At 41.5% G+C, this 27,959-nt stretch overlaps 7 protein-coding genes and 1 long non-coding RNA gene across 14 annotated transcripts; 4 read left to right on the forward strand and 4 right to left on the reverse strand.

Moving 5' to 3' along the window:
• The first annotated feature begins 47 nt into the window (after positions 1-47).
• Dp1 (satellite-binding protein 1 Dp1) lies at positions 48-8,633 on the forward strand. 2 transcript variants are annotated; one of them, XM_076818796.1, is made up of 22 exons: positions 48-122; positions 992-1,191; positions 1,269-1,484; positions 1,589-1,795; positions 1,872-2,087; positions 2,161-2,344; positions 2,420-2,734; positions 2,823-2,932; positions 3,010-3,166; positions 3,394-3,569; positions 3,636-3,767; positions 3,846-3,992; positions 4,084-4,242; positions 4,321-4,455; positions 4,547-4,765; positions 4,829-4,964; positions 5,045-5,196; positions 5,283-5,411; positions 5,485-5,595; positions 5,672-5,869; positions 5,944-6,162; positions 6,766-8,633. In XM_076818796.1, the coding sequence occupies exons 2-22, from the start codon at positions 1,033-1,035 to the stop codon at positions 6,985-6,987; spliced, it is 3,699 nt and encodes a 1,232-aa protein (XP_076674911.1). In that variant the 5' UTR covers positions 48-122; positions 992-1,032; the 3' UTR covers positions 6,988-8,633. The 2 variants fall into 2 exon arrangements, with proteins under 2 accessions (XP_076674911.1, XP_076674912.1); XM_076818797.1 differs by lacking the exon at positions 48-122 and adding an exon at positions 258-375.
• Positions 8,365-9,441, reverse strand: LOC143372561 (dual specificity protein phosphatase 19). The gene has a single exon (XM_076818862.1). The coding sequence runs from the start codon at positions 9,439-9,441 to the stop codon at positions 8,869-8,871; it is 573 nt and encodes a 190-aa protein (XP_076674977.1). The 3' UTR covers positions 8,365-8,868.
• On the reverse strand, positions 9,305-11,602 carry LOC143372555 (tRNA pseudouridine synthase-like 1). Of its 2 annotated transcripts, XM_076818852.1 has the most exons (7): positions 11,362-11,596; positions 11,035-11,169; positions 10,797-10,931; positions 10,189-10,335; positions 9,861-10,095; positions 9,528-9,795; positions 9,305-9,442 (listed from the first exon to the last, which is right to left on the reverse strand). In XM_076818852.1, exons 1-6 carry the CDS (start codon positions 11,406-11,408, stop codon positions 9,538-9,540), a joined length of 957 nt encoding a protein of 318 aa, XP_076674967.1. In that variant the 5' UTR covers positions 11,409-11,596; the 3' UTR covers positions 9,305-9,442; positions 9,528-9,537. The 2 variants fall into 2 exon arrangements, with proteins under 2 accessions (XP_076674967.1, XP_076674966.1); XM_076818851.1 differs by lacking the exon at positions 9,305-9,442 and having other exon boundaries at positions 9,506-9,795; positions 11,362-11,602.
• An 824-nt stretch (positions 11,603-12,426) lies between these two features.
• Ppk13 (pickpocket 13) lies at positions 12,427-15,170 on the forward strand. Of its 4 annotated transcripts, none has more exons than XM_076818827.1 (8): positions 12,427-12,560; positions 12,683-12,877; positions 13,087-13,168; positions 13,375-13,626; positions 13,854-14,081; positions 14,153-14,337; positions 14,591-14,718; positions 14,792-15,170. In XM_076818827.1, the coding sequence occupies exons 1-8, from the start codon at positions 12,451-12,453 to the stop codon at positions 15,115-15,117; spliced, it is 1,506 nt and encodes a 501-aa protein (XP_076674942.1). In that variant the 5' UTR covers positions 12,427-12,450; the 3' UTR covers positions 15,118-15,170. The 4 variants fall into 4 exon arrangements, with proteins under 4 accessions (XP_076674942.1, XP_076674943.1, XP_076674944.1 ...); XM_076818828.1 differs by having other exon boundaries at positions 14,805-14,938; XM_076818829.1 differs by having other exon boundaries at positions 14,811-14,926.
• LOC143372564 (uncharacterized) lies at positions 13,541-14,597 on the reverse strand. The gene is made up of 3 exons (XR_013086305.1): positions 14,410-14,597; positions 13,744-14,335; positions 13,541-13,662 (listed from the first exon to the last, which is right to left on the reverse strand). It is a non-coding gene; the product is annotated as an uncharacterized LOC143372564 (long non-coding RNA).
• Positions 15,134-16,634, forward strand: LOC143372547 (uncharacterized). Its single transcript, XM_076818831.1, has one exon. The coding sequence runs from the start codon at positions 15,167-15,169 to the stop codon at positions 16,445-16,447; it is 1,281 nt and encodes a 426-aa protein (XP_076674946.1). The 5' UTR covers positions 15,134-15,166; the 3' UTR covers positions 16,448-16,634.
• Positions 16,500-25,747, reverse strand: L(2)05287 (WD repeat-containing protein l(2)05287). Its single transcript, XM_076818809.1, has 15 exons — positions 25,420-25,747; positions 25,027-25,228; positions 24,410-24,588; positions 24,229-24,348; positions 23,958-24,145; positions 23,704-23,862; positions 23,420-23,613; positions 23,147-23,331; positions 22,806-22,969; positions 22,544-22,730; positions 22,294-22,472; positions 22,044-22,216; positions 21,788-21,967; positions 17,129-17,238; positions 16,500-17,044 (listed from the first exon to the last, which is right to left on the reverse strand). Exons 1-15 carry the CDS (start codon positions 25,548-25,550, stop codon positions 16,855-16,857), a joined length of 2,541 nt encoding a protein of 846 aa, XP_076674924.1. The 5' UTR covers positions 25,551-25,747; the 3' UTR covers positions 16,500-16,854.
• LOC143372563 (uncharacterized) lies at positions 18,448-21,777 on the forward strand. Of its 2 annotated transcripts, XM_076818866.1 has the most exons (3): positions 18,448-19,684; positions 19,773-19,958; positions 21,074-21,777. In XM_076818866.1, the coding sequence occupies exons 2-3, from the start codon at positions 19,860-19,862 to the stop codon at positions 21,191-21,193; spliced, it is 219 nt and encodes a 72-aa protein (XP_076674981.1). In that variant the 5' UTR covers positions 18,448-19,684; positions 19,773-19,859; the 3' UTR covers positions 21,194-21,777. The 2 variants fall into 2 exon arrangements, with proteins under 2 accessions (XP_076674981.1, XP_076674979.1); XM_076818864.1 differs by having other exon boundaries at positions 18,448-19,958.
• Positions 25,748-27,959: the final 2,212 nt, after the last annotated feature.

Consider the following 27,959-nt stretch of genomic DNA (forward strand, 5'->3'; position numbering starts at 1 on the left):
ATTAAGTGCTCTCACCAGTGTGCCTAATACGCGTGGATTTTCTAATGTTTCAGGCAAATCACTGTTAAACTGGCTTCGTAATACGCGTATATTACTTGGCCGGATTTCTTTACTACGGTAGAGTGAGTATCGCTTCTTCAAATATATGTCGTGACTGTCCATGCACTGACCCTCTCTCTCTCTCTCTCTGTCTCTCTCTCTCTCTTTCTCTCCCGTTCGCTCTGTCCACCTCTCTCTTTCTCTCTTTCTCTCTCTCTCTGAACATAACGGCGCTAGCCTTGCCATTACGAGGGGCCTCGTATTTCGATCATACGGAAATTCACGAGCGCTATTTTTCGCCCCGTGCAACGTGCACGGCATTCGTCTTCGGCATAGGTTAGCGATCTTGTGACGTGTCAAGTGAATACTCCATTCCATATGGTGGTCGGTGCTCGATTACCAGCTCGCTGGTCATTGACATGCTGGCATTTAACTCGAGTCTGCTTTCCTATTTCCCGTTTAGAATAATTGTCCGCGAATCCTTGCTGCCAAACGATGCATTAACGTGCGCAGCTTGACCCACGGAGCCTTCGGTAGTACGCTCGCGTAAAAAGACGTATGCCATTAAAAGAAATTTTGCAGCATAGATATAGCATGACTATTGATTCCCATTAAGATTTTTTGTATCCCCTTCCCCCACTCCCCCCTTTTTCTTTCCTCGAATTTTCGCGCCAGCTACGATTGCACTTTAATTCTTTCTCTTCTGTTATCGATAAATTCCGTTCAACGAGATAACGATATAAAAATAAAATACGTTTCGGATTTTTCCGAAAATTGTAATAAAATGAATTGTACCTTTCAACTCCTTTGTAGATTTATATCGTTGTAACTTGTATGTCTTGTATTTCGAAGTCGGAGTGACTATTAGTGGGCATTGACCGTTACGTAAAGTTGCTGGAGAGAAACATGCCCGTGGTTATTGAAGGGTTTTTCTGTAATTTTCATACCTCAGTGCTACTGTAAGGACTTGGCACGAAACAGGACAACCCCATCATGCAGCAGCAGTCAGTAATGGAAGAGGGAACGGCCTACGAGCTACCTACCTACGATGAGACATTCCCAGTTCTTCCTGAGGCCAATTCAGGCTCAGGGAAATTGAATATTTTCTCCGTAAATAATAACTTACAGCTTGGACGCGTAACTATCACACAGGTATAAACTGTTCGGCCGCGACGCGCGCGTTAACTTTCAGTCTTATCATTCTATGCCCATTCTACCATTCCGTTTAGATGTTCCGTGTACCCGGGGAAGAGCGCAAGTTTGATCATAGTGACAAATTTGGAGAGCGCGAATCTATACGTACGTGTAAAACCATAATGAAAGAGACGAACACGATCATTGAAATAGCATCTTCGAAGGATCAATCTCTTACATTCCTAATAACTGGTAAACAGAATCAGGTGTTGGAAGCCAAGCGTCGAATTTTAACAACATTTCAGACCCAGGTCGAGCATTATATTTTGATCTTAAGCTAAAGCCTCATAAACAATGGCTCTATTAACGGGTAATCATGTTTGGCAAAGATTTTGAGACTTTTGTTTTCTTGTAGGCGAGTAAACAAATTAGCATTCCTAAGGACCATCACCGTTGGATACTTGGAAAGCTGGGGCAGCGACTTAAAGATCTAGAGAAGACGACTGCGACAAAGATAAATGTCCCACCTGTGCAGGATCAATCAGACACGATAACGATCACAGGAACGAAAGAGGGTATAGAGAAGGCTGAGCACGAGATTAGAGTAATTTCGGACGAGCAGGTGAGTGGGTATGCTTCTTCTCGATGAAGTTATTCCGCTACCAAATAAATAATGCGCACGCTGGATTCTGCTGTAGTCGAGAAAAGCGTTCGAAAGAATATCCGTGCCAAAGATATATCATCCTTTTATCCATGGTGCGCACAACGAAAATCTGAATGCTATGATGGGAGAAACTGGGGCTAGAATTAATATTCCTCCTGCCTCTGTACAAGAGGACGAAATTACCATCGCTGGCGAGAAAGAGGGTGTCTTGGCTGCAAAGCAAAAGATTGAAGCTATCTACAGAGACATGGTAGAAATTTTTTACCATGGGAATTGAATCCTTTTTCACGCGTTTTGAAATTAAAGTTACATTTATAATTTAGGAAAAAAGGTGTACCACAGTATCGGTGGAAGTTCCAAAATCTCAGCATAAATACGTAATTGGACCTCGTGGTAGTACAATAGCAGAGATACTGCAAGTGACCGGTGTCAGCGTAGAGATGCCCGCGTCCGATTCACCTACGGGAACTATTACCCTACGAGGTCCTCAGGAGAAGCTTGGCCAAGGTAATCACCAATTTGCAGATGATTAAATATCTAGACATTTGCCAATGATAATCATATATTCATCCGCTGCTATAGCACTGAATAAAGTGTACGAGAAGGCAAACAGCGTGCGCACGGCCGTAGTGAAAGCACCCGTTTGGATTCACAAATACATAATAGGACGAAAGGGTGTGAATATTAAACGTATTACCCAAGAAATGCCAAAAGTGAACGTGGAGTTCACCGGAAAGGAGGATAAGATTAAAATCGAGGGCCCCCCCGAGGAAGTAGAGAAAGCACAAAATGAACTCGAATTAATGGCTAGTGATCTTATATCTAAGCTCACTTTTACAGAATTAAACGTTGATCCCCGATTCTATAAATACATTATTGGGAAGAATGGATGCAACGGTGAGTTGGAGTTTACATTAGAACAATTAAAAATCGTGTGATTAAATACGTTGCATGTTCGTCGTACATGTGGTAATTTCTTTTACAGTGAACCGCGTGAAAGAAGGAACCGGTGTTGTCATTAATATTTCTGAGAATGACGGCAGTAACGTCATTCGTATAGAAGGGAATCTTGCTGGTGTACTGAAAGCTCAAACGGTTCGAGATATCTACTTAGTACAATGTAGCGCTTAATCTAATTTTTACGCTTTCTTTTTTCTTTCAAATTACTGCAGGAGTTGGTAGAAATGGTGAAGAAATTGGAGAACGAGAAGGAGAAAGATGTGATAATAGATCACCGTTACTATCCTAGTATCATCGGGAATAAAGGGGATAATATTAAAGAAATCCGGGATAAGTTTAATCAAGTACAGATTACTATTCCTGGTCCAGGTATGTAGCGTGATATATGCAATAACTAGAACTCGGATTTATGCCAGGTACAAACATCTGAAAGACCTCGGCCGTCGCTGGCACTTAGCCAATGAGAGCTCGGTGTGCATTTTTAGAGTGCAGGTCGCATCTCTCATTTTGCATTGTTATATAAAAAAAAAAGAATATATTCAAGATCCGACTTGTTTTACGTAAAAGTATTTGAAAAAAAAAACATTTTTTGGTAGGCGAGAAAGGAGACGTAGTGAAAATTAGAGGACCTAAAGAAGATGTAGATAAGTGCCATAAGTATTTAATGAAGTTGGTGAAGGAATTGAATGAGAATAATTACATGCTAGAAGTGCCCATCTTTAAGCAATTCCACAAATTCATTATTGGAAAGGGTGGAGTGAATATTCGCAAGGTTAGTATTCGGCATTGGGAAAGTATTAGTCGAATCTTAATTGTTCCTTTTATGTTTGCCATTTAGATCAGGGAAGAGACTCAAACGAAGATTGATTTACCTGCCGAAGGCGAGAAAAGCGATGTCATAACTATCACCGGAAAGAAAGAGAATGTGGAGAAAGCTAAGGAAATGATCCAGAAGATACAAAATGAGCTGGTATCTTAATTGTTTTCGTATCTATAGAAATAAGATTGCTAATCAGTTTTTACATGACATATTTCCTGTTCGTATTAGGCCAACATTGTTACGGATGAAATAGTAATTCCACCGAAGTTCTACAACTCTCTTATTGGCACCGGTGGGAAATTGATTCATTCTATTATGGAAGATTGCGGCGGCGTTGCGATTAAGTTTCCCACCGCGGAAAGCCGAAGCGACAAGGTAAATGGTTCTTCATCTATTAACAGAACGAGAAAATATTCTTAATGTCCAAACGACGAGATTAATCTTCTTGTGATTATGTTATATTCAGGTGGTTATTAGGGGGCCAAAAGAGGATGTTGAGAAGGCAAAGCAGCAACTGCTTGAGCTGACGAACGAAAAGCAATTGTCTAGTTATTCGACTGAAGTCCGTGCCAAAGTGCAACATCACAAATTCCTCATTGGAAAAAATGGTGCCAATATTAAGAAGGTCCGTGTGCAAGCCACTTATTCGTTCGTTACTCTATATAATCACAAGTTAACCCTCTTCGTATCTTATGCTTCTTAGATAAGAGAATCAACTGGAGCGCGTATCATATTCCCAACGGACGACGACCAAAATAAAGAAGTGATTACTATCATGGGAAAGAAAGAGGCTATAGAGAAAGCTAAGGCTGAGCTAGAAGCTACAATCAAAGAAATTGTAAGAGTATTCGTTCTATTTAATTGATTAAGCTTCACTAGTTAATAGTCAAGCGAATCGAGTAACTTTTTAAAACACACTTGCTTCGCAGGATAATATTACCGAGGGCGAAATCCGTATCGATCCGAAGCATCACAGACACTTTGTAGCACGCAGGGGTGGGGTGTTGCATCGTATCGCGGACGATTGCGGAGGAGTGCAGATCTCATTTCCAAGAGCTGGTGTCGATAGCGACCGCGTCATCTTAAAAGGTTCGCACGAGTGCATAGAGGCGGCGAAGCAAAGAATGCGAGAAATTGTACAAGAATTGGTGAGTTGATAAATAAATGTTCGCGATCGATATCAGGCTCTAAACATCCACTTCGTCTTTCAGGAATCAATGGTAACAGAAGAATGCATAATACCTCAGAAACATCATCGCACAGTTATGGGAGCAAAGGGCCGCAAGGTGCAGATGATCACGTCCGAGTATGACGTGCAAATTAAATTCCCCGATCGTGAAACGTATGGTCAGTACATCTAGCTCCATTCTATCGGCACAATATTTTGAGAAAGATCAGATTCATTCACTGACGTGTCCGCGTTTTAGATGAACACCGCGTGTCAGAACAAATGAACGGCGAGAACGGAGAAGTTGCGGAAACTGTCCCGGCCTGTGATATTATACGAATCACGGGGCAACCAGAAAATGTTGCAGCTGCGAAGCAAGCGCTGCTCGATCTTGTACCGATTACAATAGAAGTGAGCTTTCCGACTAATAATATTGAGCAACAGGGAATATTGAATAATTCGATGCTTAAATATCGCATAAAAAATCCCGATTTCAGGTAGAAGTGCCGTTCGATCTTCATCGTTCCATAATAGGGCAAAAGGGTCGTGACGTGCGCGAACTGATGAACACGTATGACGTTCATATCACGTTATCTCCCGCAGAAGAGAAACTTGATTACATCACGGTATATACACTATAGTTACACTAAAAGCTAATTACCCCATACCAGATGGTAACATTGTAATTCTACTCGCTAGATTTGCGGAACACCTTCGTGCGTCGAGAACGCGAAAGTAGCTATTCTCAATAAATGCACGGCCTTGGAAGCCGATCGGCAAGACAGAGCTCTAAAATCGTTCGAATTGAAGGTAACATGATTTATCTTTATTAATCACGTCGCTTAAGAATATAAAAAAATTAACCGCTCTATTCATTTTATTTTAGATCGAAGTTGATCCAGAGTATCATCCAAAAATAATTGGACGAAAGGGAGCCGTGATTAATAAAATACGTAACGATCATGACGTCCAAATCAATTTTCCGCGTAAAGGCGATCCCGAGGAGCACACCATTACAATCATCGGTTATAAAGACAATGCTTACAGCGCGCGTGGCGATATCATGAAAATTGTTAACGAATTGGTAAGTGTATTTGTCAAATCTCCAATCCTACACAACGATTACTATTGATCAACGATTCCTTTCATATAATCTAGAACGGCTTAACAAAAGAAGAGGTTAATATAGACGCCCCCGTGCACTCGCGTTTGATTGGTTCGAAGGGTAGAAATATTCGCAAAATAATGGATGAATTTAAAGTGGACATTAAATTCCCGAGAAAAACCGATCCCGACCCCAATATCGTAACGATCGTGGGGACAGAGGAGAATGTAGCCGACGCGAAGGATCGTTTGCTGAATCTGGCGAAAGAATATGTAAGTAACGATATAATAACGATAGTCGTCACTATCAAGAAATTCCGAAAGTTGGCCCATCGACCATCGATAATTATCGATAGCGATGGTGCGTAATACATTTTGTATATTACACCCTATCATTCTGTGTTCGAAATGAAATACATTTGTAATTGTAAGGAATACACACATGCATACATACTAATCGACTTAAAACATTTGTTTCTCGGTTTCTTTATCAGTTACTTTCCACAAATTAAAAACATCAGAATCCTTCGACATATTTGCCCTTTCCAAATAAACATCCCACGATTTTCGATACCGAAAACTGACCGTGGAAATAAACTATCGATAATTTTCGACAGTGGTGATCATCGATAATTATCGTTAGTATCATCGACAATTCACCATCACTAGAGCGTAAATGTGCACGGTCTATACAACAGCGAATTGGGTACCTCGCACTGGCTCTGCACAGGTGCCTGAAGATGACTTTGATTGGTTGATTCTTCGTTTCTATCAGAAACAACCAATCCAAATCATTTTCTGACACTAGTGTAGAGTCAGTGCGAGGTACCGAATTCACTATAATACTTTAATTACACGGTGCTCGTTGAATTGCAGTTCCAAGACATTTGCGAGAACGTGTACCGGGAAAATTTACGTACGGTTCCACGGGAGGAGAGGAGCTTGGGAAATTCTGGTTTCGTGGTGAAAGGTGGCCCTTGGGAACAGCAACCGCAGAGCGCCCCGAACACCGCCAGCGTCGAGGAGTTCCCACAATTCGCTGGTTACTCGCATGTCCCCGTGGCCAATCCCGACGGCCCATGGGGCGTTAAGCGTTAAAAGGAGAAGAGAAAAGAAGTTTTAATCAAGTTAAACAAAAAAAAAATCAATGAAACGTATAAGGTAACAAGGTACGATAACTTTCCTCTGACAAACAATTACAAAAGGGTACACACATACACACAAGAGATTAGTGCTAGGTGGTTCCCTGTTCCATTACTGATGTTGCTGCATACGACCTGGCCACTCAATTGGACTCTGACACTGGTTTACTACATAACGTTTGATGATGGTGTTTATATTTGCAATTCGTATACCGATATCCTATCGATCTGTAACTGTAACGCATGATATTTTAATTAAGTTTCTCGCCATGTTAGGAACGTATACAACACACGTACACATACACACACTCACGCACACAGGAAACACGTGAAGTCAGACGCAGGATGCGTACGAGTGCATCTAATTTCGTGTAATCTTTTATTTCCGCTGAGATATGCCTTTCAGGTACAGATATTTTGTACTTAAAGACTGTGGCTTCGTAGGGATGAATTCTTTTCGTCGTGTATTATATATATTTTCTCAGATCGTCTCTATATCCGTGTAGATTGCCCGGTCGAATGCCCCTCGCGCCGTTTAACCGGGCGTATGTTTCTTGTTAACTTATTTATACTTTTTTTGTACATAAATTGCATTTTTTTTTTGTTGCGTTGCACTTAAGTGGAATCGATTTCGAACCTTAATCACGGTATTAGAGTCTTGTATGAAACTTTTCGCGAAACGTAAATGCTTTAAGGTCTTTCTAAGGAAAACGTTCCTAGATACGATTTTCTTGCGTTTCTTTTTAAGTAGCTAGTTTAAATAAGGGGGAGGTCGCTTTATACCGTCGGACTCGCGGCGGGTCACAAAGCGGCCCCCGAGAAATCTGCCAGCAAATCAAGTGGTCGTTGTACATTGCCCAAATGCTGGGCTTTAACATGCAGAGAGAGAGGTGTTTAGGTAACGACGGATATACGCGTCGGGGGAACATAATCTTTAGAAAAGGCCTTGATATTTTTGTACTGCTCTAATGCAGTTGAACATCAAAGACGAGACACAGGATCATTGGCGTCGTTGCTGAAAGAGAAGGAATCATGAAATATTTTGTAATTTAAACGTGATACGTAATATTCTTTGAACAGCCGTTTCTTATTTATTCTACTTCTATTTTACTGTTTGCTGTACGATGTGCAAGTCTTTGCATTCTACTATTTATGAGGCCAACTAGCTAAGAAAAAAAGATATTCGGTTCAAGTGCCTTGTCTATTTTCTTCGAGACAGCTCATTTCAATTGTTGGAGGAATGTGAATATTAGATTATATATAAATACAATTATATATATATCTATATATATATATATGTATATCTGTATATGTATATATATAAATATATGTATGTATACACGTATATATAAAAAATATTGATAATAATTATATTACTATACATATATATAATGATCAATATGATAGATATTGTACTCCACGTACAATAATATACTACTATCACAGAAAAATAAAATGATAGATCATGTATACAGAAATTCACTTATATTTTTTAGATTTACAGTAATTTTTATATAAAACTACTTGGGTACGAGGACCTATGTGTCATCTCCAATGCATGGTTTATACAAAGAAAAAGACAAAAAAAAATAATAAGAAAAACGCCAGAATTAGCAATTTTAATAAGTTTAGTTTTGGCTAAGAATTTGATAGACGCTGTGCATGAATGTACCTTTTTCTAATGAATTATAGATACGAATTATTGTAATTACAAAATAATATTCTCTGTACACATAATGGCATAATACATGAATTCTATTGTAACAATATATACATACTTAATCTATTGTTAAAACAGTGTTATTTTTATTCCCCATACTATCCGTTTTATGCGCGCTCATGATACATCCGGAACAGCTCGCAACTGTTTTACAAATCCTTCATTTGGTCTGATGCAGTTTCTCACTTTCTTTACTTTATCGTGAGCCTCACTGTAAGATAACTTTTCCGCAGTCATCAGATAAGAAATTACGATCGCTGGCGAACGAGACACGCCAGCGTTGCAATGCACAAGGATATTTTCCCCACGATTTTCGTTTATAATCTTACCACACTTCTCTATCGCCAGTGATATATCAGACTCTGGTAGATCTAACAAATCACAATAATAGTACTTGATCCCGTCAAACTTGACTGTCGCTTCAACGCCGATACTTAAGATACGCAAGATCTCGTGTTCCTGTAGAATTTCTATATTCGCAACTGGGTCCTGCGAACTTAGAAACAAGCCTGGCGTCACGCACGCAATCTGCAAGTCAGGTGTATCGTCAACCACGAAGGGCGTCGCAGCTGGTAATTCTCTTTTCTCCCCATTAACTTCCTCGTATCTATGACCAAGCGCAGTTGTCACAACGGTCTTACAAGATTTCAAACGTGACTTCTTATTCTCTATGAGACTCTTTAGATCCATTCTTAATAGATGAATAGTGATATTTAGAGAGAGTGGAAGAAAATTAAGTTGATTCAGAAATTAGTTTGATTATAATTTGGCTATACCTTTAAATGTTTATTGTGCTTCGTTCGCATATATTGGTACAATCGTATTAGGGTAATTAGGGTCTGGAGATTCTTTAAATTCTATGATGCATTCATCTACTTCTTCTTGAGAGTACTCTATGTTCGCGAGATATAAACCATGCGCCGGGACAAGCTGTATCCTAGGATCCCAATTCCGGTGATTCGGGACTTGCAACATAATATTTATATCTCTTTCTGTTATTTTTTCCGTACCAACATTGATTAAAGCAGCTACCATGCGCCTGACCTGCAGAAACATTGATTAGGGCGAAATAATAATAATAAAATAATCGTTTAGTCTTTATCGTATACCTGTTTATACAAGAAGGACCTTGCTTTACAGGTAATATTCCAAAAGTCAAAGTTTTGGCACAGAGGATCGAACGGCATAAGCGGTTGACCTTTTTCTACAGTGATTGCATGCAATTCTCTTACATACTGGATAGGCTTTGTTGTTATCGTCTCTGCGCTGAATGTCTTAAAGTCTTTTATTCCCATAAAAAGTTGCGTCGCACGCTCCAATCTTTCTATGTCAAACGTTTCTGATCTACAAGTATACGCGCGCAGTGTGATGATAAAATAACGAATGACATCGCTTACATAAAGATAAACACATTTCTTGTATAAACTTAAGTAATACCTCAAATGATAAGCATGCGACGTTTCCGATATAGGTATTCTGTGCTCACTCTGGACCTTAGCTCTCATAAACCTATAGACATATGTTCTAGATTTTGCAAAATGTCTTGAATGAAAGTCCTTCGTCACTGGAATAAACTCCAAGAGCCTGAAAAAAGGCAGCAAATCAATTCGTCAAAAATACTGTAAGGCAGACCCGTCCAATTTTTGCTCCTGCCTTCGCTCGCAACCACCTGCGGTTGCCCTTCGAAGGCGATTAATGATCCAGAAAAGTAGTTTTAGTTTAAGTTTTCCGAAACCAAGTTAAATGAATTACAGCGGTGGACGAAAGAAAGTTTACACCCTTTAAAGGTGTTTGTTTAAAAAAAGCTCAAGTCATTTGGGCCAATTCTAAAAAAGTTATGCCATTTTAAAGGGTGTAAACTCTCTTTCGTCCACCACTGTATATAAACCTTTAAAAGAATTTTGATCACTGAAAAAATTAAATGTAACAAATATTACACAAGGATGGGGTTGGAATACCAAATCTTACGAATTCTTATACTAGGGGCGGGAGGGGATAAGAATTCGCCAAGATTACCCTTATTATAGCATAGAAACGTTAATTACCTGATATCGTGTTTACATCTAAAGAAATAGCGATTCATATGTATCAATGCGAGATTGGGATTATACAGACAGTCGTGCTTGTTGTGTAGGTCGACGTGGGCCGTATTGCACAAAGCATGCACACCAACGTCTGTCCTATAAATCACATATTTACATCCTACAATTATTAAAAAAGGATGTAATTGTTTTACTACCTGACTGCGTAAAGTGTTGAAGAAATTCGTGTAACGTGATTCACCTGCTGGAGAGTGTTATCTTTGGCCACTCTGAACACTTTGGTATTAAAGTTGCGAGAGCGTCTTCTATAGCTCCTTGAACGGTATCAGGGTCACGTATCGCTTCGTTAAACCGGACCACATTTTTCTGCAGTCCTCTAAATTGAAATGGAGCCAATAAATTTGTGTTAGAAATTACAGCTGGCGTTCGCGCGTTTTACTTGTTTTAAACAATTTCACGTTTCAGATCCAAATAGTGTTTTTAGATTATCCGCAGCAAATATTGGCGTTTGTAGTGTAAAACGTAAACAAGTAAATTTACAGAATTGTTGAAAGCAAGTTTGTTGTACCTGTAGCGCGTACCGAGATAGGAAAATTTTAGAAAGTATCTTCCCATTCTTCTTTTGACTAGTAGAGTATATAAATAGTGAACCACTGTCAAGGTTTTAGAATAGCGTGCAATTTGTCTTGCCTGAGTTCAGATTAAAATCTACTTTTAAAGAGATAACCTCGAAACGAATTTTTCACACTTGCTGCGACTAAAACACAGCGAACCGCCATGTCCCCCCACGTGCATGCGCACAGCTAAATATATGCAAACGATTTAAATTAATGCTACCGACATGTAATTTAGTGGCGGTAAGTACGTATAAGTTGGGCCTGAAGTTTGATATTTTAATATATACCACGGAAAATGAATAAAATGAATTTCCATGAAATTGCACCTTTAATTACCTCCCTGTATCATATCTGTTGTTATTTTGAACAGTTATCCGACTTAATTAGAAGAATCGAAACGCAGTACTTACATACTCGCCTCTCTTAATTAATTATAGATCTTTTAGAAATAATTCATGCACTTTTGCAGTTGAATCTTAAAATACAGACCCTCGACTACATTTCTATATATTTACGATTATTCTACCTCTAATTAATCAATTATTAACAGTTCTTGGACACAATGACGAGCGTGACTTCGCTATTACCCAATGCTCGTGTTTCGCAATGAATTATGAATTCTCTATAAATAATTGATGCCCTTTTGCAGTTGCATCTTGTAATAAAGACCTCATAGCACTTTTCTATACATTGTTTCTTTAAAGAACTAATATAATAACTGACCATAAAAATATAATTAATCGAACACTTTCCGCGCAATCTCACCCTTTCGTACCGAATAAAAATTCTATGCTAAACCATTACCTTCGCATCCGTATAATTTATTACATCTCTATTCTGATACTTTACGCGATAAAATAGTCGCGTTGTGCAAGCGGTTCAAATGACGAGAGATTACATCGATCTTTGTATAATTGATAAAGTAACGTGCACTCTCGTAGATCGATTTATATTCGCTTAGAATAGTCACATAGTCTACGTGATCCTATTATTCTGCACAAAATAGTTGTCCAACAATACCGTGTCTGCACAAACAAGCAATGTGGAAGCAACCAATTCGGTGGTGGAAAATCATCAAGCAATATTTAAGTAACTGCAACATTCATGGCGTCAGATATCTGGTGGACGATCGACTCTCCTATCCTGAAAGGTAAAAATTCTTCATCAAAGAGTTAAACGGAAAAAGAATATGTACTTGTAACTTTCGTTAACCATACCGTACTTTAAGAAAAGCTTGTATCAAACGTTTTGACAACAGCGATCTACTCGCAGATTCTTCTGGCTGCTCTCCTGCGCGCTATGTTGGTACGGGTGCGCAAAAATGATCAGAGATGTACTGAGAAATTACATTAACTACCCTGTCGCTGTGACTACCGAGACTTTGTTCGTCGATTGGGAGACGCCGTTTCCAGCAATTGCTTTCTGCATTTCTACTACTAGAGCGATCAAGACCAAGTATTTTAAAAGGTGTGTAACACATGTCAGTCGCAGTGAAGCAAGTGAGAATGATGGAGGGAAGTGATTAGAACTCTTTGGAGAAAAATTAGCGAGTACGGGTATCGAGGGTAGATCGAAGTTAGCTACGTTTTCTCAAAGTAATATTTATACTCTATTCTATGGAAAAGAATTTTCATTTATCGGAGATACTTTGAAGCTGAACTAAGTCTGTTTTTAAGGAACCCCGGCATGTTCACGAATTACACCAATCCTCTCCTGCTCCAGGCAACAGCGGAAGAACTATTATCTGCTTACGAGGAGGTCAGAAGATATCTTTTCTTTTCGCACATTATTTCCCTGTGTAACTTGTGGATTATTTGTGCGGCGTCACCCATTTGTCACCCGTTCATTTCACAATCACAACAGACAAGATAATGAAAAAATTCCTCCTCCCCGTCTAAACAAATTTAGCGACCAAAGGCGCGGGCGAACGTTAAATATTTTGCTGGTTCAATTATTTGCCGCAGATCAGAGTGCCTTGCACAGAAATGTTGGCCGATTGTGCATGGAATAACGCGAGATTCAACTGCTGCAGCGAGTTCCAAGAATTAAGGAGAACTGGTATCGGTTACTGCATCGCTACTAACACGTTCCATCTGAGCAAGAACCGCAAATCAGGCGTCGAATTGTTCGTCAATCGAACTGTGAAATACGGGGATCTCATCGTCGACGTTCACGTGAATTCGAAAACGAAGAAGCACTTTCTCACGGCGTTCTCTGTTCGTATCTGTCCATTTCGTTTTAAATCCATACCACTGAAAAGCAGAGATGTAAATGAATTATAAGAGTTGCACAGTTGCATCCGTAATAGCAGAACGCATAGTATTCCTAGATACCATTCGAGAGGAATGCTATAGCTCTGACAGATTACTCGTTGAGAAAGTACTAGCCTAACAGTATTTCATCCCACTAATTACATACGTACCATTTTGGTCCTACAACTCAGGTGCACGTTCTCAACAATCTGCAGCTACCGATGCTCACCAATGTCGAAATGGACGAGATACATATAAAAGGTGGGAAGACTACGCATATCGGGTTCACGATGGACGACACGTTCAACGAGGACGGCGTGAAGACAGTGGCGGTTAGACACAGAAGCTGCCGCTTCCCGCACGAAACGCTGCCCAATAATATGTTCAATATATATAGCAGCGATTCGTGTTACATCGAAGTATGTCCATGTTCAATTTAATCTGTCGAATCTGTAGCCCTGGTGGTATTAAAACATAGTGGTCCCGACAGCTGATCATAGAGCGGATGATAAAGTTTTGCGGCTGCGTGAACTTTTACTACTTCGTACCGAATGAGGCACGGGTCTGCAACGGAACCGAGATGGTCTGTATAATCGCCAACAAGGCGAATATCACGTCCCAGTCGGTGAAGGATGAACGATGCCTGCCGGATTGCGAGGGAACAGCCATCGTCCTGTAAGAAACATATAAGAATTAGAATTTTTCAACCCTGTAGGGTGATCGATTTGAATCTATGAATGTATATACTTTGGGAGAGTCGAGTCGCGGGAAGAAAGTGTCTCTCGCGAATACTTCAACGGACCATCCCAAAGTTGCTTACTTTATCTTCGTTATCTTCCTCAGTTCTTTTAGTAGAATGCATTTTCTGAAGTATGTATGCTGTGTTAATATGTACGACTTTGGTATACCGTGATATATTGGGTTGTAGAAATCGAATGGAACCTTACGAGTACGACTCACCAGGCAGTTCCTACTCGCGTCTTCAATTCGCGTTACTATCGCATCCGACCATGAGGTATCGTCGATACGTAGTGAACGACCTCTTGGATGTCGTAGGTGAATGTCTAGTGGCTACTCTTCTCTACGTATTTTAGATAATCAAATTTTTGGATAATGTCAGAAACCGCAGTTATTATTCTTAGTTTCAGTTGGAAGTGCTCTAGGCCTCTTTATGGGTGTCAGTATTTTAAGCATCTTCGAGATACCGTACTGGTTATTTATTCGCCGGGACAAGATAACATAGAGCAAATGCTTCAGGCCTGGGTATTAAAATTAATGATTGATTTACTGCCACGTGCCTGTTTTGCACTTTTCCATGATGCACCAACTATTATACCGTCGAAAATGAAAGAAGGAAAAGTACTACTAATAAAAGCCATGTTTGATCCATCATTTGCATTCGGAAGGTGTACAATTTTTCCCCTTCTGCTTTATCTTGAATGTGTTTGCTGTTAAACACACGCGCCAGGAATATAAGGAGCCCGCGACATTTACTTCCTCAATCATGGCAACGCCGGAGCTGCAGGTACAGCTAGCAGCCGTGCACGTGAGCACCAAAGTGCACCCCGAGACTAGTGTATACCACAATTTGCTGAGCTTCCAAGAAGTTCAGCGCGTAGTTGAACGCTCACTAGGTAGTGAAGTAAAGGTGCGCAAGTTCTCTTTGGCGCCGTACTCTGACGGGAAGCTCGGATTTCTGGGATCTCACCAACGGCTCTCCGTTGAAGCTCGAACTAAGAATGGTAAAGAGACCCTGTCTTTCTTTGTCAAAGTGATTCCTTATGACGTGCCCGCTCAGGCCGAGTACGTGGCCGACAAATGTGTCTTCGTTAAAGAAAGATTGTTCCACCGTCGCATAATCCCCCAACTCTATAGCGAGTACAACGGCGAACGATGGACATCGGCGTGCCACTTGGTCAAGGAGAACCTGCTGGTCTTCGAAGACCTGGGCGCCAAGGGATACTCGATGAGGAACAAGCTGTTCACGAAGGAGCTCGTCGTCTCTGGTCTGACTAGTATCGCACGACTGCACGCGTGCTCCCTTTTGGCAGAAGCACGGCTTGGAGTGTCTCTGAAGAAGATGTACCCGGACGCCTTTGTGGAGAATGCTTTCTGCCTGACTGGCAAGACTCGTGCCTGGTTCGACGTGGGTGTTAATGTCATCGTCGCTGTGGCGAAGCAGCTTGGCCTCGATGCAAGCTTGATACCAAAGGCCTGCAACGAAGTGTACGCGGCCATGGATATGTCACCTACAAAAAGGAACGTGGTCAGTCACGGAGATCTATGGGGGAATAATTTCATGTTCAGTGACGACGTACCTCCAAAGTGTTTGTTAATAGACTTTCAATTGCTGAGGTACTCACCCTTGGGGCACGACGTTGCGCAGTTCCTCTATCTCTGCACCGACCGCGAATTTAGAGAAACTTGGGAGGGGGCTATGCTGGAGCATTATTACAACGTACTTCGCGAGACCCTGAGTTCAGCGAAGTCCACGACCGTGGACGTTCCACCTTGGTCAGAGTTGAGTCAAGGAATGGAGGAACAACGCTTAGCTGCTCTGATCACAGCGGCTACGTATTATCAGACTGTATTACTGAATGAGAATCTGAGCGCGGAGATCATGAATGATCCTGACAAGTACAGCGAATACGTATTCCAGGGCAGAGATGAGATTGTGCTGCGGAACATGAAGAATGATCCAGAATACGGTAGGAGAATAATGGGCGCTGTTACTGAATTGGTCGAGCTTAGCTTTCGACTTGACCAGCTACCTAAACCCACGTGAAACTAAAAATTCTTACGACCAAAGAACGATTACGCACATTAGAAGAACACAATGACACGTTAAAATATTGTATATAAATAATATTAAAATATTATATACAAATATTTATGTATACAAATGTAAACACTATATTTCTCCGACAGTATGTAATAAATAGTATACATGAACTAAAGGCTGCATCTTTTTATACCTGTGTTGATTTACATATTTCACGAAAGAATTTGAATACTCGTTGATTTATTTCCTATATAACAGAGCCCCCAAGAACGAAAGTGATGTAAGTAAAAGATTTCTAGAGATTCAGTTACTTTCGTGTATCGAATACTATATTTTAATCATCAACTCACACCACCCTCATTTACGGGGATCTAATTGGGATGGAATATTGGTGCCTATCTGTTTCCTCATCACTGCTCAGTGTTTTCTTCGCCCGGAAGTATGGTGGACAAGAAGGACCAATTGTGGTCACGGAGTTGCACTTTCGCCTCGTCCGTGTCGTCGTTCTCAACGACAGGAGAAGATTCGCGTTTAGTTGGACGCGGGGATTCCTCCTCGCTCTCGCCCGCTGACTCCTCGTCGACGTGCATTTTGTCGTCCCTAAAAAATGGTGACGTTAGAAGAATGAAAGTTTAATAAATGATAACGTGGCCAGAATAGCTCTTTCACGAGTCGTTAAATTACCTGTCATCCGTTGATTGAGCTTTCGACGTCGATGACATCAATAGAGAAGTAATGAAAGATGCACAGAGCATCTTCATAGGCGGCAAAGTGTGGGCCGAGACGCTGAGGAGCTGAAACACGTTGCTGGTATTAATTCACGGCATTCCAGGGGCTAAATACTTTTAATTGCTCCCCCATTATCACGTTCTAAAAAGCTGAAAGTAGAAGACACGTGTATCCGGCAGCGCATTGCGGTGACGAAGGGGGACGTTTCTCTTCTTCGACTGATAAAGACAAAATTGTAACTAAGCGAAAACAATACTCTGACCGAAAGAATTACGTGGAATTGGAAATGCGTCTACACGTTAGTCAGACTCGTGACGCTCGCCAGATCCGATTAGTTAATTAGTTTTAAGGCTGACGCAGGCACACCCCCGAACGCAAAATTTCTGCAATTCCTGTAATCTTCTACTTCAGATCTAGGTTGACGCGTCTTTTACGACCTACACGAATCTTCGTCTCGGTATACACCAGTTTTCGCCAGAGAGTCGCGAGAAATACGCGTGTACCATCAAACAGGCCTATGACAAGAAAATAACTGAGAAAAATTACCAAGCACAGTCCGAAGCTCTTTCCTATACCGTTACTTTCTATTCAAACAATCCCCGCTAGCGTACCTCTTTATCATATACCAAAAACGATCCTCCAAGCATTCCTATGGAATTGTTTTTACGTAGAAGAATTATTCCGTGCAATTTATGCGAAGCGAGGCGACCAGTTTAAAACAGTTTAACGAGATTAGCGATTCGGAAAGTCCGCCCCCAGCGTGTACCATTTTATTAATAGGTAACGAAACAATCAGGACAGTTCCCGCGGGAGATAAGAGTTCCTGGCTCGCCAACAGGTTCGTCCTGACCTGGTTTTAACAGAACATTTGCGAGTAATTCCGGAGCTACGTTGAAAACCATGCTCCCCCTTTGTAACGCGAATGAATAAAGGAACGGCGTGGTGGAAAGTTTGATTCTTCGTGCGCCGTAACTTCGACGTCGCTCGTTAATCTCGGTTGAAGTATCGAAAACTTAATTAAACCAAGAAACGCTACCGCGCTCGGCACGCAATCTACTATATTTACAGCAACGGAGAAACTCGATACTGGATTAACATAGCAGAGTATCTTGAAGGAAACACGAGCTGAAAGACTGCTGGATAGTCAAGGGAGAAATAAGGATCCTTCCTCGCTATACGTCGAGTGATCAATGAGGAAGAACTTGCTAGTGCGTCAATGGAAGATGCCAGTCCCTACGATGACGCTTCAGGAGAATACGAAACGCAGTAGAAACGGAGGTAGCTGGTAAACAATTAAGGCTCGGTGATTCCATGGAACTGACGCAATTTGTACAGTAAGAACGAAAGTGGCGGGCTGGCGGATATCCGTCCGCTGTAAGTAGCGACGTGCCTAATTAATTACGCGCTACGACGTTTTACGGTCCGCTTTATCACGTCACCGGGACACCTCGGCTAACGAGGAAGATGCGTCTTGCCGCGCTTAAGAAAAGAGAGAGTATTTAAGAGTGTACAGCTTCTGGTAAGCGAGCCGGCACTTCTCTAATATCTGCGCCGAGGAATGCCAGACAATTGAAAAATATCCAGAGCTATCTGGAGAGCTTGTTTAATATTAATTAGAGACAGCGTCCACGTTCTTCGCAACGCCATCATTAGAGATCATACGGCCTTAAGGACCGCTGCCGGGCAGTGATGATCCTTAATTTGCTTAGCCTCCAGACTAACGCAGCCTCCAAATGGGGCAAGATTTAACTTTCAGAGAAGGCTGATGTTATCGCACGGATTCCATCGGCGACAATGCCCGTGAAGTTTCGACGAGCCTGCACTTGTTGCGCGTCCTCCAGCGATAACAACTCGAGGGAGAAACTTGCCCTGGTATTGATTCTGCATCGAGCAGCGATGATGCACACGTAGGCTGACTTTATTGTTCTCGAGGGTACCTCGTGCGACCGCCGCGATATCGCAATCTCTCTCATGTATTCATGAGGAGCTAGACATTCTATTTTTGAATCCAGCTTCTACTGCATTTAACTGTATGAATGATCACGAACCCATTATCATTCGGGAACAGAGGCAACTCTCCTTCCTCGGATTCCTTTAGTTCACCGTTCAACGAGCGACAGATCGCCTCGTAGTTTCAACTGTTTCGTCCACTTTCCGGGGGGTGATGGTGGGAATTTTCGATGAATCATTCGGAGGTGATCTATGGTCGATCTCAGCCAGCTTCCACGAAGATGAAAATAATTCCTCGAAACGACGCGTGCAGGTTCTCCGTCCAAGACAATGCCCTAGGTCAGAGGGACAACTGGAACGCCGTGAGAGGGTGGGAGTGTGGAGTAGCAGCTCCTATATTAAATCATGGCGAGGCCACTTCCCAAAGTCAGTCATACGTCGAGCGCTCGAGCACGCGAGAAACACTTCTCCCCCGAAGATCTCTCGATTCTCGTTCACATCTGAAGAAGTACTAGTGAATGTTATCTCAGTAGTGCATACTGTTCAGTATCGCAAGAAAAAGTAAATCGAATAATTGGAACCCTTTGAAAATTCGCCCTTGGAATTCTTCTCAAATAACTCTGGCATATTCGCGGCTTTTCTATTGAAGGAGTATTTGAAGAAGAGGCCGACTATCTGTTCTCCAAGTGTGCAACGACCAGAAGCTTCTCTGCTTTCTGTACAACAATCTCCGGGCATGAAGTTAACGGCGTGGAGTTTAGTGTCGTGCGTCCTGGTGGCTATCTTGTTCCTGGCAGCTACTACGTCTGCATACCCTGCCAGCAACCCGGAAATAGTGAGTACTTTTCCTTGTGCTCTGTTCTCTCAGCGAGGTTCGCATTAATTAATGCAAGATTCAGGGCCAATTCAGGTAGTTCGGAACCACCTGCAACTTTACATTTCTCTCGAGTATTTTATGGGAGATGCTGCATTGATGTTCCCTCAGTGTCTCGGCACGTCCATGTTCTCCGATTTCCTTTCTCGATGCATATCTTTCTTCCCGAGTCACTTCCATCAAATTCAGCCCTACGCTGAGTTTAACGAGTAGACTACCAGTAGCTTGGGGGCCTTGATTCGTAAACTCTTGCTCCTCGCCGCAAATTAAACGTGCGCAGCGTTAGGAAGAGCGCTAGGCAAGCCTAGAAAGATGTAGACGTGAGTGAGCGTGCCGATCTATTGCTTCGCAAGCCAACTACCAGGAGAACTGGTAACCGAGGCGTGCTCCTAAAAGAGAAGCAAAGTTTCTTGAAGTCAATCCGTTTCGTTTCATTCTCGCTAAAGATGGTAATTCAAATAAATCGCGCCCTCCTAACAATCGCAGAGTGTTATCGTCGGGTCGCACGAGCCGGCGTTGACCAAATGGAGCAAATAGATACACGTACCGCACGCGCTTACCGATAGTAGTATTTTGTTCGAGATGACATAATTCGGTCGTTCGTATCCCCATTACCAAGGAACAAAAGCTTGTGTGCAGAAGAGCCTCCCAGCAACGCCTGAGATTAATAAATACTGTTGTGACTCGTTTATCAGTGGCAAGATACCATGCGAACGGTGAGGGACCTAAGCGCGTCCACCGAATCAGTAGCTGCAAATAAGATTCGTATTTTCCTTGTACAGGGGCACGTGGGCCGCACACGATAACGTTGCAAACTTAAGTGGACGTTGATCACAAGCGTTCCTTGTTAAATCCATCTCCTTTCGCCACTTGATTGTATTGGTATATCTAATCAGGCTGAACTATAGGTGGTTCACAATACTGTAAACAGTAACAGAGTTCACGTTTTCCAGAAACACTTTTCGAGACAATTCGGCTATAAATACCCACGGAACGATTGTCCGGTTTATTTATACGCTGCGCTACCCGAAGGTCTTCTGAGATTTATTCAACGTTGCCAATCATTTCTTTTCAAGATGTACAACATGCAGGCGATCGAGAACATGCGACAAATACCGCAATGGCATTGCCTGCGCTACAGGAAATTCGACCTGGTACGTCGCTGCCGGAACTACCGTCTAGGAAGGAAACACTGACGAATACAAAAGCCCCGACATCCAGGATTTATGGCTACCAACAAGTCCCTTTACTTCAAGTTACATCGATCAGCTCTTCTGAACGTTCTACTACACATGTTTAAGTTCATCTGAGACAACGTAAGCTACATAACCGGCTGATAAACAGAAGCAACCGTCATTTACCATAGATTGTAACTTAACTCTTCGTGGCACATCGTTTACTTCAAGACTGTAATTTTAAGACTTCACTCGAGCTCTATGCCTTCGTCGCATAGACCCAAACGGAGCAAATAGCAATGGAAGGAACTTTACACTGAATCTCCCCGACAACTAGTAACTTAAGCCTTCCCTATGACAAAAGACGAATAATAAAGCTTGCCTGCGTTTCACTAAGTTATTAATGTCACTCGTAATTCTACGTTAATTATTTATACCGCATTATATGGGGAACTGTATAAATGCGCTTCGATCTCATTGTAGGATGAGAATGTGTTGTAGAATAAAATTATGTTTTTTATTGCAAATGTATTCTTCAAAATGGATTATTCACCTGTTGACGTGCTTTACCTTAATATAAAAAGAGCAGTTGCAAAATGTATTCAGACCACTTACTTCTTCCACCATCCCCTTCCCCCGTATTCCTAGTTGCTCGTGCGTGTACGACGCTGTCTCCTTATCGGTGACAGTCTTGGCCGCGATCGTGTTAGCGAAAGCAGTGGCGGGCACGGAATTCGTAGACAAACTTTCCAGCGAAATGGCCACTTCGGATTCCGGTTCTAGCGTTAACAATTCCTGCGAACGAAGAGGGTAGATAAATGCTCGTACACGGTGCACAATCGATATCGTGTTCGCGCATTCTATTACGTACTTGATTAGAATCTAAAAAGAAAAGCTGCGACTTCCGTTGCCACTGCCTGTCAGAGGCATTTGGTTTCTGCTGCAGGCGCGGCACAAAAGTAGCGCCTAAGATAGAACTGTAGTTCTCGATGACAGTGCTTCTCGTGTAAACGGGTTTCGATCTGTGCGGCATGAATACGAACACTGAAACAGATGGGTAGCTTAATACGTGAAAGAGAATGAAAACTTAATTCACATTCCGGGAGAGCGTTTAAGCTTACGTGAATTATCGGTCGTAAATACAGCCATGTATGCGGATTTAGTATCTGCTGCAAGCGTGGCGACTTGCAAAGGCACGCTCCATATTAGCGTAAGAGATAAGATGTTCCATACCGCGATGTGTTCCGTGGAAGCTGCTACTACGAGGTGGCAGGCATCTTGCCTCCCGAATTCGATTCGCCTGGTCATGTGTGAGTAACAACGCTAATGTTATTCTTTGACTAACATCGCTATCGCTGCTATGGAACTTACATTACTTGATGCTGATATTGACTGTGCGTTAAGCTGCACTTAAATGTGCAGGTATCGGGTGTCCACATCGTTACACTGCAACCGAAACCGATGCCCACTAACGAACCATCTACCGAGAATGCGGCATCCGTTACAGGCAGATTTCTATAATCCCCTATACTGTGGCAGAGCCAGTGTTTCGATTTTTCTGGGACAATCGTAAGCGTTACAATTAGTGGCGGCTATCGCGCGTGCATTAATAAAACGTGTGATGTTTACGCACTGTACGTAGATGAAGATTCAACCAGGTTCCACAGTTTAAACTTCTTGTCCCTGCCAGTTGTGACCGCTAGGGTTCCATCGTCGTCGAACGGAGTACTTGGTTGGAAACGTAAAGCGTTCACGCCTCCCTCGTGAGGAAGCTCGATCGATGTGTTCAATGCGAACCTACGAGATTCATAAAAATTTTCATGACACTTGAAGATTCCTTGTAGAAAACACTGTAAGTGCCAAAAATCAAATTCTATACTATTTCCGATGACTTCTTTTATTAATTTCAACACTTACAGTGTTCTCTACGAGGACTCTTCAATTGAATACGAGGGAGTCACGTTCTATACTTACAATTGCTGTTTAGTGTCAAACAGCCAAAACTTGAGCCTTACTTCTATACACGACACTTTATCGTTTCGTTCTTCGACAGTCGCCATCCACGTGCCATCGTAATTTAAAGCTATTTTCGTGACTTCGGTGTTCACAATAATTACGCTACGCTCTTGGGTTAAAAAGTTTTGTGCTGTAATATTTATCTAAAATACATCGATATTTATATATATATATCGTATTTATTTTAACACATATCCTCTGTAAGATATTATATCTTGGATCGCTACTTACATTGTACAGTAAGCTTTTCGTACGAGTGTTATAAAATTGAACATGCCCGGTGCGACTATTTAGAACAAGAGAGTTCGTACGCGGATCGACAACGAGGCCAGCAGGGAATAAGTCTTGGGAAGAAAGAGCCACACCCCACGTAAAGTTCTGTATTACAGAGGTCAATTTCCTTTGTGGATTTACGACCACGATACCTGTAATTTTTAACGAGCGTAAAATATTGTTAGCTTAAAGAAGAACTTGAAATCGCTCTAGTAGCGATAAGTATTGAAAGATCCCAGCACCATTATCTAAAGTAGAAACAGCAACGTATAAATTGTCCGGGGCAATAGTAAGATGTTTAATGGGTGCTGGCAATCGAGGGAGAAAAGATTTTTGATGCGAATTCGCTATAACCCATTTCACAAGCACGCATTCTCCTCCTCCAGTGTACATGTGACCACCTGTAATTTTTATAAAATCACTACAATTATGTTTAATGGTGTACAGTCGTTATTACATCGAAATTAAAAGAAATGTAGAAACGCCTGTATATTACCTGATTTACTGAATGCTATTTCCGTCACAGGTAAAGTATGCCAGTGGTAAACCGCTGTGTAAGGTCTCGCTTGAAACAAACTCTTCCACACTACTACGCGACCCGTCGAGTCTCCCGTGGCGACGCACTCTTCTTCTGGATGTCCAGCGAGACACGTGGGTATCCTGCCTGTTTTACCTGTCTTGTGCCTGCGATTGAGCGATACAATATTTCAACGCTATTCCATTATTTCTTCAATGATAGATAGGATTTATTAGTTGATCCTACATACAGTTTATCGACAAGGTTCCTCGACGGATTTAATATGTGCAGATCTACATCGTGAAGCACAGCTATTAGATTCTCCCCATGATTTCCAATTATATCAACATAATATTCATGGGAATCGGTTCTGCAAATAAAGAAATGAATTACCGCCTTCCCATCGGAGGGCTTTAGAAACTTTCACTTACGGTATACATGTGGACTTTGTACAGACTCCGTTGTCCAAGTCGAATAAAGCTATATAAATCTTTGCGTTACACTTGGAAATGTAGGTTACGAGCACTTGGCGCAGCTCGTTTCCTTTGTAAGTTTTATAGTTAACAATGTGAAAGGTTCTTATTTTTGGTTCTTCCTGGAATATCAGTTTCTATAGGAAGAACAGAAATAACAACGAAGTGATTAAAAACATTCTAGAAGCTGTTGCGCTAATCCGAACCTTTTGCTTCTACAATAAAGTGACCAGACGTCCCGCATTTGAGCCCGTTGTCCCGCATTGAAAAGTGTCCCGCAAAGCGTCCCGGATTGGACATGTAACCTTTGACATTTTCGCAGTGGCATAAAGTTACTGTTTCCTCTACTTTTCTTGTTGTGAAAAAAGAAATATTTTTCATTACGTTTCAATGTATCACTTTATAATCACAAGTATGTATTTTTAAATATATTGTAAATGCTTTAATAAACTACGAAAAAGATCTCCTCACGGATCTGTTGATCCTTTTTTTTTTGCTTGCTCGCTTGCTTGTCCCGCAATGGAACAGAAAATATCTGGTCACTTTATTCTACAAGATATGTTTAAAGTTCGTACTAATTTCTTAGTGATAATGCCACTTTGACAGCTCCAGAAATTCAGTTCCCCGTGCTCCGTACAGGCGATGACGGCATTAGGATTTTCCGGGTGCACTATAAGTCCCGCTATCCGATGGTTCGCTGGTTCTAATTCTTTAACGAAGTCTCCCGTTTGAGTACTATAAGCTCTTATGACGTATTTCCATACTATGTACAATGTCCTGCAGAGATGGAAATGAATTAGTGGAGAGAAGTTAAAAGCATGTACTTTAGTGGATATAAGAGCAGTACCGGTGATTGAATTTTACGAGTGTAATGTATTCATTATTCAATCTTTCGATTTGTGCGCTACGTAACAAATATTACAAGGAAGAAGCATTAAGGTCTCTGTAGTCGTTATATTAAAACTTACTCTCCGTCGTGAGAAAAGACTGGCCGTTGATCGATTATACTACCTCCACCTTTTCTCGTTAAAACTAAATCGTCCACATCGATTACATCAATATTCGCAGACTGCCGCCTTGCCCTTAACTTCATCTGCATTTTGTCTCTTGACTGGCGATGGACTAACGTTTTCGATAATTACGCCCCTTATTGCACACTCCATACATTAATGACACTCTAGAGCACAAATTCACCGTAAAAAATTCTATTCCGACAATTACACGTGCTACACTTCGAATCACTACGAATAACCAAACCAAACGTCGACCGCATGGTTCATTCCTGTATCTAAACACGTGAAACCTACTTCATTCGACAATCCTGCAACATTGAGCGAATAAAACACCTGCAATGATGCAACTTCATGCGAGTCGGTAATTTATTGAGACATGTTTCTACTTTACCTTCTGACAATGATTATTGTCACGCATGTAATGTTCTGAGTATATATAATCACAGACGAGGTATAGAATAGACCTATCACCTTATGGGACTTCGTGTCGCCACCCAATCTGTGTTACCGACCCATAATTTCAGGACTGAATTTAGCGACTTCTGTTCATGAACAGCGTCCAACTCAGCAACTACTCTGAAATGTGTTGAAATGCTGAAAGGTGTGTGCGTACTTGTATACGTGTGACTTGTTTAGAGAGAGAGTTTGACATAAGAGGGTAGGCTTTTGTTACGGCACAGACGAGGTATAGAATAGACCTATCAAGCAATGTATTTTTGTGTCGCCGGTTTAGGGGGTCCTAGGACCCCCTTGCCATTTTAGTGTCGCATGCAACGTTACCGGTGAAGTCTCAAAACAGATTGTAACGCTACGCGTGGTAGGAACTAGAATTAAGCACGAGTAAAACTAGTTTATGTTTTGTGAGTCAATGCCCGCGATTTACAAATGTTTCTGTTAGAGTAACAATTTAAAAATCGTCTTATGAACATATTCCGTTCAACGGAAGAGAACGGAGGAAGAAAATAAAACGATATCACATTCGTCTTTTAACCTTGCTGTCCTATTCCGGTTTATTTAACGCAAAACAAATTTATTTAACATACAAATTTATATAAACAACAACATTATTTGTGGAAGACATGCTTTCACGATGTAACGTGGAATACCTCGCAAAGGAATTGTAACTTTGTATATTTCAATAAAATGCTGAAGCAGAGAGGACTTTAAAAATTGTGAAAAACTCAACAGTTCCAGTGTCTCGCTGAAATATTCCAACTTGCACTTATTCTTCCATCTTAACAATATATTCGTGTTCTGGGGTTCGGTAAGAACAATCGAACAACATTTTAAGTTACATAGTATTGCAAGTTAAAGAAATTCTTATATACGACTAGAATATTTGACAATCGCAGCCATCGGCTCGGTTCTCACCGATTACCAGGTCTCACCGCGAGGAGGTTGCTGCGCTTGGAGACCCGTAGAGAGATAGATGGAATCAAAGTTCCATCGATCTCCCTGTACATGAAGCCTACTAAACCAAAGAGATGGATGGAAACAAAGTTCCATCGATCTCTTCGGTTTAGATATAGAATCTAGGGAACTGCCAAGCTATCACTCGATTAAAAGAAATTCAGGAAAGAAGGAAAGGCGAAGGGTAAGCATGAAACAAGTATTGGACGGCGCAGTTCCTACCACCCTGCTGTCCAAGTCGAAAGGGAAAAGCGCTCGGCGCCTCCCAGAAGATTCCTGTTGCTCCGATGCGACTCGTCAGGAGCAAACACTTGACCTGACTCAAGCCGTCCAACACGGAGATTGGGTAATCGAACCGGGTGACTTACGCAGGCAGTGTACCAAAAGGTGCACCCCCTACGCCCGAAACTTTTCCCTTTGGACAAGAACACCAAGGGATGAAACTGATCCACCCATACCGATTCCATGCTCAGTCACTTGCTTCCGCAAACGGAAGCAGCGGTAACCTCCTCATCACAGATGAGGAGCCAATAAACGAACAACAAAGTTAATGATTTAGTGACTGCTTGGCAATTTTACATGGGACCTTAAATACTTCATACTATAATAAATTAGCCTAGCCTACCTTAGATGTCTTCTTTCACTGTCACTTTGCACGATCACTTTTCACTATCACTTTTCACTAGTTTCTTTTTAAATATATCGTGTTATTAACTCCATTCCCCGAGTAACGGTGAACCTGAAAAGCTGAAACAATCAACTACTATATGTTAGTAACGGTGTGGTCGGCCTGGAAAGAAATTAAGGAAAAGCTTATTGAGTTGGAGACGATTGAGATAATTTCGACCAACAGCAGAGCACGCACGAGCATGCAAAACCACCGCAGAGATAAGTACTTGAAGGAAAGAGTGACAGAAGTCACAAAAAACCATCGAAGACATAGACGAGATGAAATGAATCAGGGAAAACCATCGAAGACATCGACGAGATGAAATGAATCAGAGAAAACCATCGAAGACATCGACGAGATGAAATGAATCAGAGAAAACCATCGAAGACATCGACGAGATGAAATAAATCAGGAA

The sequence above is a fragment of the Andrena cerasifolii genome, chromosome 8 (assembly GCF_050908995.1).
Source record: "Andrena cerasifolii isolate SP2316 chromosome 8, iyAndCera1_principal, whole genome shotgun sequence".
NCBI lineage: Eukaryota > Metazoa > Arthropoda > Insecta > Hymenoptera > Andrenidae > Andrena > Andrena cerasifolii.